This window comes from Manduca sexta, chromosome 15 (assembly GCF_014839805.1).
Source record: "Manduca sexta isolate Smith_Timp_Sample1 chromosome 15, JHU_Msex_v1.0, whole genome shotgun sequence".
Lineage (NCBI taxonomy): Eukaryota > Metazoa > Arthropoda > Insecta > Lepidoptera > Sphingidae > Manduca > Manduca sexta.
In genome coordinates, this window is record NC_051129.1 from 6,940,655 (window position 1) to 6,954,556 (window position 13,902).

The 13,902-nt window shown below is 35.1% G+C and overlaps 1 protein-coding gene across 2 annotated transcripts; it reads left to right on the plus strand.

Annotated features, from left to right (window-relative positions):
* The first annotated feature begins 937 nt into the window (after window positions 1-937).
* LOC115449469 (farnesoate epoxidase) lies at window positions 938-13,817 on the plus strand. Of its 2 annotated transcripts, XM_030177304.2 has the most exons (9): window positions 938-3,910; window positions 4,258-4,509; window positions 4,811-5,036; window positions 5,931-6,111; window positions 9,427-9,526; window positions 11,981-12,167; window positions 12,438-12,555; window positions 12,871-13,009; window positions 13,475-13,817. In XM_030177304.2, the coding sequence occupies exons 1-9, from the start codon at window positions 3,724-3,726 to the stop codon at window positions 13,654-13,656; spliced, it is 1,572 nt and encodes a 523-aa protein (XP_030033164.2). In that variant the 5' UTR covers window positions 938-3,723; the 3' UTR covers window positions 13,657-13,817. The 2 variants fall into 2 exon arrangements, with proteins under 2 accessions (XP_030033164.2, XP_037294648.1); XM_037438751.1 differs by lacking the exon at window positions 938-3,910 and having other exon boundaries at window positions 4,257-4,509.
* The last annotated feature ends 85 nt before the right edge of the window (window positions 13,818-13,902 follow it).

Below are 13,902 nucleotides of genomic sequence, written 5' to 3' on the forward strand. Positions count from 1 at the left end.
ATTTCGGTGTTTAATGTTTATTTATATAGATTAATGCTTATTTTAGTTAGTGTTTTATAAATTTAAGTAGCGATAAAATACTCTCTCTAAAATCTAAATTACTAGAATTGCAAATGCAGCTATGCAAACCATCTAAATCCCAGTCAGTAGAAGATAAATTTCATTGTCTAAAATGTTATTGCCTCCAGTAAGTAAAGAAAAAAAATGCAGAACCTCCAAATCTTTCAATACATTTAAAAAAAATTACATCAAAAATAAATTCAAACTTTATAAAGTGTGTCCGGATTTAGGAACCAAGATTAAAAAGGCGTCGGCTACAAACTGTTGGCCTTAGGTATTAAATCAATCTACAAAAAGGTATGGCGTTATAAGAATGTTTATAATGTTAGTGCTAATACCGCTAATAATACATATTGTAGAGGATTGTTAATGTCAAATTTTCCTGCTTGGTTTTGAAATAAATGACTTAAAGTATGTTTAGTTTGGAAATTATTTACGTTGGGAGTTTTCCGTTCTATGGTTCGGCTAGCCCTTTCGATGCAAGACCATAAGCTATGTTTTCTTTTATGACCGCAATGCGCCACAGAGCGGATGTGTAGCGCGGGCAATCAAGCACTACCATACAATTTCGTATGAAACAAGCCGAATTTTGACTAGATGCCTCCCACGTGTTCTGCATGCCAAGGTCCTCGCCATTTCCTTTTACTTTAGATGCAGCAGGGACCGGCACCTAGAGGTAGAAATCTCTCTAATATTAAGTTAAATAATTTCACTCTAGGCTGGAGAAGCCGATAACGGGTCTTAGGACTGTTGCACTGTTTACAGCTCTTGGTCGTTTTGGTAAACACCTACATTTGTACCGCACAGTCGGCCCAGAATACATACAACACATCAACTCTTTTACTATTTTTTGTCGGTGGTATCCAAATATAGTATAGTATTTAAAATGAGTATAACCATTTTAATGATAAATCAGGGTCAATATTTTTCTAGATGTTTTAGTAAACAAATTTATATCAGTAGTCAGGCCCCCGAGAGTGGAGATAAAGTGTTATGTTCTTACGTAATACCCGATTCCCGTTACTGGGTTCATTATCTTTACATCTCAAGAGTATCTACAAATACGAACATATCTTATGTATTATTCAGGTTAAGAGTTGGAAATGATAATAAATATCACTAGTGTCTCCAGAAGAAGTAAACTAAGGTTTAGAGGTGTGGATGTCGACTCTGTGACTGGGCTAAAAGATAATAGACAAAATAAAGCGTTAAAATTTGAATATATGTAAGGGTTGATAAATAAAATTCGTTTTTTTTACGCCTATTTCATCAATCCATTAGTTTCAGTCCGTTTAGGAACTATCCGCAATATTTTTTTGAACTGAATTAACCTCTTTAAGCTAGCTGGAAGTTAATATTTTTTTATGTAATAAGCGTATGAATATGCTGGAAATGATGACCTGCAAATTATTAACAATGAGTGATGCCGTTTAATGTGCCGAAGAAAGACACCGCGGGGTTTCGGTTGGTATGCCCTGTATGGGGTTTACAATATAGTGCTAGAGACTTGATGTCTCCAAATAACTTAATACTGGGTCGTAAGACCGATGACTCCAACATAATCGTCTATTTTGCCCTGGGGTTCGGCGGTAGTGGTAATAGCACTATCTTCGCGAATACATAAAAACGAGTGGATAAGAGAAGAGATAGACGAAATTACCATTAGGAATATTATTGACCAAATAAAATGGCTGTATAATGGGTGTATTTATCGATAGACCCCAGAATTATTATGCTTGTCTGTTTAATATTCATCTACCTTTTGATTGACTTCTGGATGAGAACGTAACGTTGTAAATATAAGCACGACATGCATATTACATATTTTGTTAAGAACTTCTATGCTATTTATTTATGCGCAGGACAATTTGTCACTCAATACCAAGCATGGAGTAGTTTTTGATTATTTAATGTTACCCAAAAGCTAATACGAAATAATCAAAAACTACTCCGATGAAATGTTCAGTCTCGATGTCGAATACACATTACCATGCTTTACACTCTACAGTGTTACATGAACTTCAAAAAGCTATTCGATAATACGCTTAACAATAATCCTTCAAATTATATATGTAGTTCAGGCAAACGGAGTCGCGGGCAATTGCTAGTAATATATAGCCACCTAAAGTAAGCTCAAACTAGATGTTAATTACCAGCTCAACTCTCGGCTGTAAAGATAGAAGAAAGGAGATAACATATAAGTAAATCGAATATTAATTTAAAAAATAAAACATAACGTGATATTATGAAATCACGTTGCGTCACTTGACACATGAAACTCAACGTGACCCAATTATTTACAGCACCAATCCGATCTTAGGATGATCCATTACTCCAACTACTTTTGTTTGTCTCCGGTCTAGTACATTAAGCTAAATATATTTTTCCTCATGGGTACCGGGGATTTATTGACCAAGATAAATAGATAAATAATTGTCTTTGGAATGAATGAACGTCGCTTTATGATTCACTGTCATGCACAACTGCGATGTGACTCAAAGCCTACGGCGGATATAAGTTGTGGTGAACATGTTACTAAAAGCTAAGTAAACCTTATATTACAGCGCAATACATTTTTAGAATCTACCGCGCACACCTTTACGAAATGGTTGAAACTCTTGGGCTTTAGTGCCCAAGAGCTTTACGTAGTTTTCACTGATTGGTGGAATAAGAGTAACTCTGAGAGTTCAAGGCGTGAGATGGATAATTACACAAAAGTTGTTCTTAAGATGTTCGATATATTTGTTAGCACGGATTGTTGGTTTTGCTTCTGTCATAGATCCCGTGGCAGATTCTAAAACAGTAGCAAATAGTGTTCATACTGGTTAGTCCCTCTTTCTGCGATATTCTACATTGTACTAATTCGAACAGTTCGCACGTCATATTCTTTAGGAGAAAAAACTTTAGCAAACCGAGCGCGATATAACCTTAAACAGTATGCAAATAACATCTATATTTATTTCTATATTGAGCTTGTGGAGACTAGGTGAAATTTCCGGTATCTGTCGTTTTACCAGCCTATCGGTAACAAATGTAATATTTCTGACTTTTAAACAGCGCTTATTAGACTCCGTATTATTTTATCCGTGGGCGGAGCTTGCCAGGAGGTGTCTCCAGTTATATGTATATCTTTATATCAGGTTCTTTATCTTTCTAGTTCTACAATCTACATGTTGCCTCTAGCTTTGCTTCAGAAGAAACTTAACAATTATAATTTATTTCAAACTTCTTTTGTAATATTACTAATATTTAATTTTACTATGGCATTAAACCCAGGCTCGATGAGCTTTCGTACTCTGGTTTACTAAAGCGCATGCCTTTGCTGATCCTTGCTTACAGGAGTTGAGACTGTGCCGATCGGTACCGTTTAAGTGGTACCTACACGTGTACAATACATATTAAAAATATACACACATGTACAATTAGGTATGTATGTCATCCCCACGTGCACATAGTAAACAAAACAAATTTCAGCAGAAAAATATGATACATTATTTACCTAAACAAGACTTTGTCATACTATAATATTATTTTTTATTCAGTTTCCTGGTTTTAAACATCAGGTAGGTATTCTTGATTTGAATGAATGGTAGGTATTGAATAGAAATTATAATATGAATAGATTCCACTTAACCTTTACCGAAACCTTATCGTTGGTTGTAGATGGTATCTTTATTCAAATTATTTCTATGTTATTTTAATACAAGAAAAACGACTAAATATATTCTTATGTGTAGTACTGTTGGCTGTACGGGTGTGGTCGACATGTTCCTGTTAGTAGTTATTTGTATCATTTTAATATTTTATTATGTCGTACAATGGTTAGAAAGTTATCGTCAGTACCCACCAGGTAGTGTAAACTTTTATTACTTGATTGAATTCGGTAATAAGTTCCCAAGGGTCCTAGTTTTTCCATTTTATGTATTACCGATAAGTCATAGATCTGGCATAACTCAAAATAATCATTCTTAACGTCCTTACGCATAATATCTCTTATTGAATCATGTTTGCCACTATAACATGTGAGTATAATGACTATAGATACCCAAACTCCACTTTTAAACATCTGCGGTTTGTCTTGTTCGGTTCTCTCTGTGCAAATCGTATTACTATTTTAGCATGACTAAAGTTTGCCAGTAGTCCAACTAGAATAAAAATTATAATACTCACAAAAACATACGAATTGCTACGTTTTAGGTCCAATTTCATTACCCCTCATTGGTAACTTGATATCAGTTTTACTGGAAGTAAAAAAATATGAATGTCACCATACCTTGTGGCAGGCCTGGGCTCGAAAGTATGGAAAAATAATTGGTTTGAAACTAGGCTTTGTCAATGTTGTTGTGGTCTCAGGGCGAGACTTGATCAAAGAAGTTTCTTTTCGAGATGTGTTTGAAGGAAGACCTGACGGTTTTTTCTATACTATGCGATCTTTTGGAGAGAAACTTGGTAAGTTCTTAGATTAAGTCTTCATGCTTTAAAGTAGAATTTATTCAAATTTTATGATTTATGGTGCAACTAAAATTCTGCACTACAGTTTCTTATATAGTGAAGATCCCTTGTATCTATTAAATAATATGTAATTATGGATTTACTTATACTTATGTACCGAATGAGTTATGTTGGGAAAAGTTGTTCAAGTTTTAGTTGCAGTAACATTTGTTACACCTTGATGCTCAGCCTTACTTCAACACGAAATAGATTTTGTTAATACGGTGATAGAGCTAAATTACAGGTAACAATATTACAGGTATTGTATTTTCGGATGGACCCGCTTGGAATAAAACAAGACGGTTCGTACTGAAATATCTGAAAAGTTATGGATATAATTCTCGCTTCATGGATAACTACATAGCCGAAGAATGTAGAGTTCTCGTTAGGCAACGAGAGAGAGATGCTGGACAACCCGTATTAGTTAATGACATGTTTCACATCCCCATAGTTAATATACTATGGAGATTGGTTGCTGGAGTAAGGTCAATAACTAAAATATTTTTTTTATAATTTGAGGTCATTTATAGGTTTAAGAGTACGAAAAAACTACTTCTACAACGCTAAATGAATTTTTGTTCTTCGCCTTCCTACTTTGAATTATCGGTGATCATCCATCTGTAAATGAGGGGCCTCTTTTTTGCTCCGTGCTTTCCCAAGCCATTAGGCGTCTACTTTGTATAATCGGCGCCTTGGAACACTATCCATCTGAAAATTGGTGACGTTTTCTCGCCGCTTCACCTGTCTATACGAATATGCGAATTAATAATGAATAAAATTGTTGTCGACTTGAACCATCTGATGACACTGTATAAGTGTGTAGTCGCAAAACCCAAACCCCCTTACTTGCCCAGAGACACTTTTTTTTTAATGTATATGGGGAACGAACTCAGCATATTATTATTTTGTTTGTTTATAAATGTATGTTGATATGATTAAATTGACTATCTATAACACTGTCCACAAATTACTAATATATTTATTAGTGTTAGATATTACAATGTAGTGTGCTATCTGAGTTAGTCACGTCTAGTATTGTGTTTATTGTTTTCGACAAGTGATGAATAAGTGTAAGTGAGGAAAATGTAATGTGAGTTTTCGTATGCGAATAATAGGTATTTAAATGTATGACAATTATATTTTTTACGAACCGCTATACCGTGTGAATCAAGTATGTATATACCGTCTAAGTGGCTTCAGTCACGTCGCCTATTTTTTTGAAATTAAGAATCTACATTATTATACTATAATTAATTGAAGTTGTAATATTCCCCAAAATATGTACGCTTATCGATGTGAAAACTTCATGTTTGTTTTGTTTGCTTACGTTGAAGAAGAGAAAACAATATAATTTTCTTTAAACAATTATTTTGCTCTAGATATGATTTAGAAGATGTTCGATTGAAGAAATTATGCAGTTTAATTACTCGATTATTTAAAGCTGTTGACATGAGCGGAGGTGTTTTGAACTTCATGCCATTTCTGAGACATTTTATTCCAAATTATATTGGATACACCGAGTTGAAATCAATTCATAATACCCTACACGAATTTCTTGCGGTAAGTAAAAATATGGTAAATTCGGGGTTAGAGTTCAAGAACGCAATAATATTATTATCATTATAAGACGTAATGTAACTAATAGCAAACAGATAAGCTCTTATTTAGTTCGGGGACGTGTTTTCTGCAAAACCTCGATAACCTCGATTTGCTGGTGGGAGGTCTCTCATATGTGAGAGTCCACCTGGGTAGGTACCACTGCAATGTCCATTTCTGTCGCCAAGCAGCAGTGTGTAGTCACTGTTGTGTTCCGGTTGGAAAGACATTGTAGTCAGTGTAACTACTGGACATAATGAGACTTGTCTCAGGTTGGCGAGCGCTGTAAAATACCAAGCAATACTTTGTAATTCAAGGTGTGGGATGGTGTTTCTACTGTTTATCTGTTCATCAGGCGAACGGCAAGGTCGTCTCATCATTCAAAGCAATAAAAAAAACCTAATACATTTAGAATTTAGCCACGAAAACGTAGAAAAGCAGCACATGTACAGGCGTTTCAAAAGTCACATAAAATCATACAATAAGTTGTGTTAAACGCGGCTAAATGGATAAAGGTCCAAGATATACTAACCCATAATATAATTTGCAAAAATCTTATTGTAAGTTCGGTTAACGGTATAAGAACATGCACAAGCTATAGATACCAGCACAAAACCGACACAAGATGCACAATGTGGATAAAAATACACTTTTCAGACCTATAATGTGATTGTCTCTAGTTGTTACTGGTAATTGTTTGCGACAACATCAGTCGTCGTATGATAATCCCTATCCTAGATCACCTACTCCCAGTCATTTCGCACATCATTAATGGTTCCCTCACCTCTGGCATATTCCCGTCTCTATGGCGTAAAGCCATTGTAATTCCCCCTTCCCAAAACCTCTAACCCTTCACATGCGAAACATTTCCGTCCAATATCCATTCTTCCTTTCCTCTCCAAAGTGCTTGAGGCCTGTGCACATAAACAATTGTCAAGATTTGTGCACCAAAATGATCTGTTGTGTCCACTGCAATCCGGTTTCAGGTCTGGTCACAGCACTACCACAGCACTACTTAAAGTGACTGACGATATTAGGGCGGGCATGGAGGATGCCAAGGTCACTGTGTTGGCTTTGGTTGATTTCTCGAACGCCTTTAATACCGTCAGTCACGACATCCTTCTAGCCATCCTCTCCCACTTCTTGATCTCTCCTTCGGCTCTGGATTGGTTTTCTTCTTATCTTCAGGGACGCCAGCAGTTGGTGCGACTTGGCGATGACTCGTCCGGCTGGTGCCATATCGAGTCTGGAGTCCCTCAAGGCGGCATTCTATCCCCATTATTGTTTTCTATCTTTATTAACCTCTTAACTCAAGAACTTCAATGTGCGTACCACCTGTATGCCGATGACTTGCAAATATACTCTAGGGATGGAGTAGATTGTGTAGCCGCGGCTGTGGACAGGGTGAATAGGGACCTAGCCAAAATTAAGATCTGGTCTGACAATTTCGGCTTATCTGTAAACCCTGCAAAATGCCAAGCAATTATTGTGGGTAGTCCAAGGATGATTTGCCGGTTGGATAGTACGACCATTCCGCCTGTTATATTCAACGGCAATATCATTCCTTGGAGCTCCAGTGTTGTAGATCTCGGTTTGCACATCGACTCCACTCTGAGCTGGAGACCCCAGGTAACATCTGTCTGCCAAAGAGTCACCGGTACTCTTCGGACTCTATACCGCCTGAAGAACTTCCTCCCGCTCAAGACCAGGACTACGCTCGTGCAAGCCTTAATTCTCCCTGTAATCGACTATGGTGATGTATGCTATTTTGATCTGAATGCAGACCAACTCAACAAACTGGACCGACTTCTAAATAACTGCATTCGATTCGTGTATAATCTCCGTAAATTTGATCACATTTCTTCCTACCGTCTTGATCTAAAATGGCTACCTATACGCCAGCGCCGTTCTTTGCGGGCACTAACCACTCTATTCTCTTTACTTACCTCCCCTACTCCTCCTACTTACTTATCCTCTAACTTCCAATACCTCTGTAATAGCCATGATAGGAATCTCCGCTCTTCTAGCAATCTTCTCCTTAAATGTCCATCTCATAGCTCTAACTTCACTCACTCTTCTTTCGCTATCCAATCTATTCTTCTATGGAATTCACTCCCCCCTCGAAATTAGAGCGGCTACTTCTCGGCTTGCCTTCAAAAGGAGAGTACGGCAGCTTTTATTAAAAGAAGCAGAAGAGTTGTCACTTTAATTCTAAACTTTATATTATTAGTATATACGAGTACATATTATATATTTATGTATTTATAATCTGTATTTTATGTATTTATAATATTACTTATATTATGTTTGTATTTAATATAGTTATACATTATAGTTACTTTTATGTATGTTTATGTATTATTAAATATCCTTATGCACCTACCTTATTTATCTCTGCACCACCCTTAGGTTGACTGGGAGAGAATGCCTTTGGCATTAAGTCCGCCGATATACTTATTATGTATATAAAGTGCAAATAAATAAATAAATAAAGTAATGTATTATTTGAAATTATTAATTCGCTGGTAGTAGCATATCTATACTTAACTATCCGCCAGGACAAAGACCACCGTACGGAAGGTGTAAAACCCTTCATAATGGCCCACGTACGTTTGTTGCGTTCTGGGCTCAGCCTGTTATATCTGTTTTCAAACAAGCCAACATAATTGTGTTGACGTGCGAGGGATGATTATTTTTTGTCAGTTGACACTCCCTGAACCCATCAGGTGCAGGGCCACTTTGCCGTGGCAGGAAAAAAAATATGAGCGACATTTTCAATGGATGTAATGTAATGTAAGCGGCGATAGCCTAGTTGGGTGTGGAACGGACTGCCAAGACGAATGTCCGCAGGTTCAAATCCCAAGGGCACACACCTCTGACTTTTCTAAAATCATGTGTGTATTCTTTGTGAATTTATCGTTCGCTTTAACGATGAAGGAAAACATCGTGAGGAAACCTGCACATCTGAGAAGTTCTCTATAGGAATTTCGAAGGTGTGTGAAGTCTACCAATCCGCACTAGGCCAGCGTGGTGGACTAAGGCCTAATCCTTCTCAGTAGTAGAGGAGGCCCGTGCTCAGCAGTGGGCAAGTATATAATACAGGGCTGATATTATTATTTATTAATATTTCAATGAATGTCACTCGGCCTCTCCCCAACCACTTCGTTCACCATCGATGGTAGCGATATGAGTTTTGAAACCTAAAAGTCGATTTTCTCCCTTAGAAATGAAATGACAATAAATTAATTAAAAACTATAGTCAATTTAAAAAATTTGCAGGAAACCATAAAACAACACAAACAAAATATAGATACCGAAAATCCACGAGACGTTATTGACGCATGTCTTATCGAAATGATGAAAAACAAAGATCAAGCTCGTAAGTATCAATCATTTATTACTCTATGTTTATGTATCATGCGAAGTTTTAAGGCCCTTCTTGGAGTATACGGCCTTGAGAATTTGTTCCATGGCACAGACATCGGAGTATTAAAAATTTATTATATCTAATGATTGCCGAACGGTTGGATAATGGATACGAATTAAAGTTCTGTATCTCAATAATAAAAAAATATTATCAATACAATAAGATGTACGTTTCCTAATTACCTACTTGCGAAATCTAATATTATGACAAAGATTTGTTGATAACTGATAGAAAGGAACAAAAAAGCTTTATAATAGAAGTAGAATTACATGTTTTTTACGTAAAATATAAATTTTTATTGAGAATAATGAGCCAGTTTCAAATCCGTCTCAATAAATTCTGTGACAAATGTAGAATTATTATAATTATATCAATGAATGATACAAATGAATGAATAATATCTACAAAAACACGTTATACAAGGTTTATTAATATTGACGCGTTTAAACGTGCGATAACTGATAGTAATACTGATTAGTGATCGAAGTTTATTTTCAATAGATATTAGCCATTTACATAAAACTTAGATGACCTCGTTGCTTCAGTTTATTTTGGCTGAGGGTCGGGAGGTTCTAGTTTCGATTCCATATCGGGCAATAATTATTTTCTAAAGCAATAGTCTCGGATTGGATCCCCCGAGGCCCCTAATCAGATTGACGTCACTCAGGTTGGTCGTAAAAACTAAGTTATTTCCTTTACGCAATATCATTGAAAAAGAAAAGGTGCGTTGACTGGACCCTACATTGAAATAGCAAATGGACATGCGGAAGAGAGTAGCCATTAACGTAGGAATGTAGGTAGATACGTATACCTAAGTACCTATTTTAGACAGGTATCAATAAGCACCTAATAAAGAAAAAAAATCCGCCTTCCTGTGTTGAAAATACAGTGAATTAAATTTAGTTTGAAGTGTATGGAAACTTATACTTTTGAGCTGACCTTAAAGTTTTTATTAGTTTTTAAATAACTTGGAACCAACTTGCATGGAAAAATACAGAAATAACACTTAATATGTAGGTAATAAAAAATATAATTCACCTCTTGTCTCTTCAGTCTTGTCTGTTGAAAAATATAATATGAAGATGTTCAGTGGTATTACATTGTTTGTGAGACAATATTTTATAAGTCAAGTATCTTTTCTTATCGCAAACACGGGACTTAAGTTCGGAATTATAATTTGAGTCCAATATACCCTATTATATCTATGGCCACAAACAGCAGGCACATTAGTTGGACTCAGCTTTCCTGCGGTAATACAAATGTGAGTTTATATTAAGAATATGTTGTTATATATTGTGCAATAGATACAGCTCATTCAACTTAATGGCGTTATTACATGATAACGTATTATGGCACCTAGTAAGCATATAATTACGTACGCAATTGAACACATTATACAACGTGCTAAAATGGTAGTGTTTGTTATAGTTAATCAGTACGAGTTTATTTTAAAGTCGTACGTTATGTATTTCTTATAATTCTTTACTTATTACTGAGATACTTTAGTAACACGACTTATTGATTTATTTCATAACATTATGTTAAATTGGAACATTTTTTTAGAATGAGCCAGGCGTTAATGACTACTTTAGGCAATTACTTTCTGAATTAACATGAATATGAATTAGCCATTAGGCTACTTTTGAACGGTACGTCACGTTACTTTTACTATTACTTTTGAACGGTAATATCCTTCGAAAGTATTCGAATACTATTATAATAGACATTGCACATTCATTGGCTAGACGAATTGTCTCTACTTTAATCGGCCGGCTCACCTGGAACTCATTTCACCTACTAATCACTGGCTCACTATTACAAGGGCTTATGATAATTGTGATATATGTGCTAAAAATTTCATTAATGGTTGCATATTTCTATAAATGTGTACTGAAAAATACATAGAGTCATGTGACATATATAATTCAATTTTTAGGAAAAATATAACAAAGAACCTTGTGATAACGAGCCAGAGAAATGTGTCCAAAATAACAACTTATAATGATAGTATGGTGACTGCATTTTGCACGATGGAGCCGTAAGTGACATTTCGAGAAGCTCAATGTTATTATTTTCGGTAATAGATCCATATCCCTCTGATATTATTGGTGTTTATGGGCGTTGGAAATTGTTAATTTTACGTGATCTATTGCTCGTTTGGGGGCCCTTGTTTTTAAAAAATCTTTAAAACGAAGATCAGGAAATTGGAACAGAATAGCTGACGGAAATAAATAGATAATTATCTCTACCAATTTTGTTTAGGTTCAGTCCAAAAATAAGTGAAACATCATCATATATAAATCATCCATAAGATTAATGAAAGGATGAAATTAAAAGAATGGAAAAATAAAAACAAAAGACACATTCCAATCGAGGACCAGCTAATACATTTTTTTGTTCGTTTAGTTACATACAAAGAGCTTCAAGTAGTTTGCTTGGATTTACTGGAAGCGGGTATGGAGACCGTATCGAACACAGCAGTCTTTATGCTGCTTCATATTGTACGGAACGATACTGTTCAACAGAGACTTCAAGAAGAAATAAAAGCTGTGATTGGTCAAGAACGTTTTCCTACGCTGAATGATAGAATAAAGTGAGAGCTAAGATTATGTATATTACTTAAATATAACATTTCATTTTATTATTCGTTTACAAAAATAAAGAAGAATCACTAACAACATTTTGATTTATGTCTCTGGGAACAAATGTTTTTCATATTTGATCTCATTTAATTGCGAGATACAAGTTAGGAATACAAATATTAATTATGAAATAAGTCTCGGTGAAAATCTTGGTGTTAGTGTATATTTGACTTTCGGATTTCTACCGCCAATAAATTAATTTCATAACGTTTGTTGTTAAGAATGCCATACACCGAAGCGGTACTTCTAGAGTCGTTGCGCATATCCAGTGTGGCAGCAATGGGCATTCCACATATGGCCCTCAAAGATACACAACTGGGCAACTATAATATACCAAAGGTTAATTTTGTTTTTACATTTTTCTTTTTTTGCTTACGGTACACATTTGCACCAAAGACACTATATGCACCTACCACTTGCTTTAAAATAAGTAGGAATTTCTTATATTACAAGCACAGAATTATAAGTATATATTTGTATATAAATGTAGATATTATGTATCTTATTCTTTTTGCTAGCATAAAAAAGTTTTTACTATAATTATTCAGTCAGGTCTATTGGATAAGAATATTTCAAAATATAACGACGCGTTGTTGTATGATCAACACGTATAGATAGTATCTATTAACTACATCTTTTTCTTATTGTTTTTAGGGAACATTTATATTAATGTCACTGTATGATCTTCATAACGGAGGTCATTGGAAAGACCCCGATGTGTTTAAACCAGAACGATTTCTTACAAAGGATCGAAATGTAATTCAGGATGACTGGCTCATGCCGTTTGGGACTGGTAAATAATTTTTATTTTATAATAATCAGATATATTTAATCAAAATACTGCATGTTGTACACGTATTTTAAGAATGTTTACTGTTGTGTATGTTGTGTTTATTATATGCGCTGTATTTTTTCTAGTGTAGAGTTCCTGTAGTGTCTACCATTTTATGTGTAATTATTTATTTATTACAAATAATAATATAATAAATAATAACACGGTTTAAATTTGAATAATAATAATAAAAAATATATACTAAATAATAAGTGTCATTCCCCAGGAATGATTTTGACCTATAAACTTATCAAGACGTGTGACTACGAACGTCCATATAGTAAATACAATATATCTACTTTTGACATTTCTATCGTACGTTAAGGACAGGAACTGGTTTCGCAAAGCCACCTGGCGACGCTGAACTTGACGAGTGCGATGCACTTGTTGGTTTTTGTCGCGGCTAATCGATTCTTTGCATTCCAGGAAAAAGGAGGTGCATCGGCGAAGGATTGGCTCGAGCGGAGTTGTTTATGTTTGTTACTCATTTACTGCAGAAATTCAGTCTAAAAATACCCGAGGGGGAATCGTTACCGTCTACGGAGCCTGTTAATGGACTGTCTCTGTCAGCCAAGCCTTTCAAGATTATATTTGAACCAAGAATATAATACAACGCATTTTATTTTATATAAAAATTTACTGGAAAATTAATTTATGTTAAAAATTTCAGCCTCTTTTATTAACTCGAAATACGTACTACATATTAATCATACTTATAACAATGATAAAAATTAAGATTCATACATGTAAGTAAACTTCTTAAAACTAACTACAAAGACTTTTCTTCCTATTGCACCTAACATTCTCCAATGTTGGGTCATCAAAACCCACTTTCTCAAGCATACAGCTCGGCC

Excerpts from the sequence above, each read along its gene's own strand:
- LOC115449469 (XM_030177304.2), top strand. The coding sequence starts at position 3,724 with ATGGTATCTTTATTCAAATTATTTCTATGTTATTTTAATACAAGAAAA. Across the intron at positions 9,527-11,980 it reads GAAAAACAAAGATCAAGCTC|TTACATACAAAGAGCTTCAA; the intron begins GTAAGTATCAAT and ends TTGTTCGTTTAG. Across the intron at positions 12,556-12,870 it reads GCAACTATAATATACCAAAG|GGAACATTTATATTAATGTC; the intron begins GTTAATTTTGTT and ends TATTGTTTTTAG.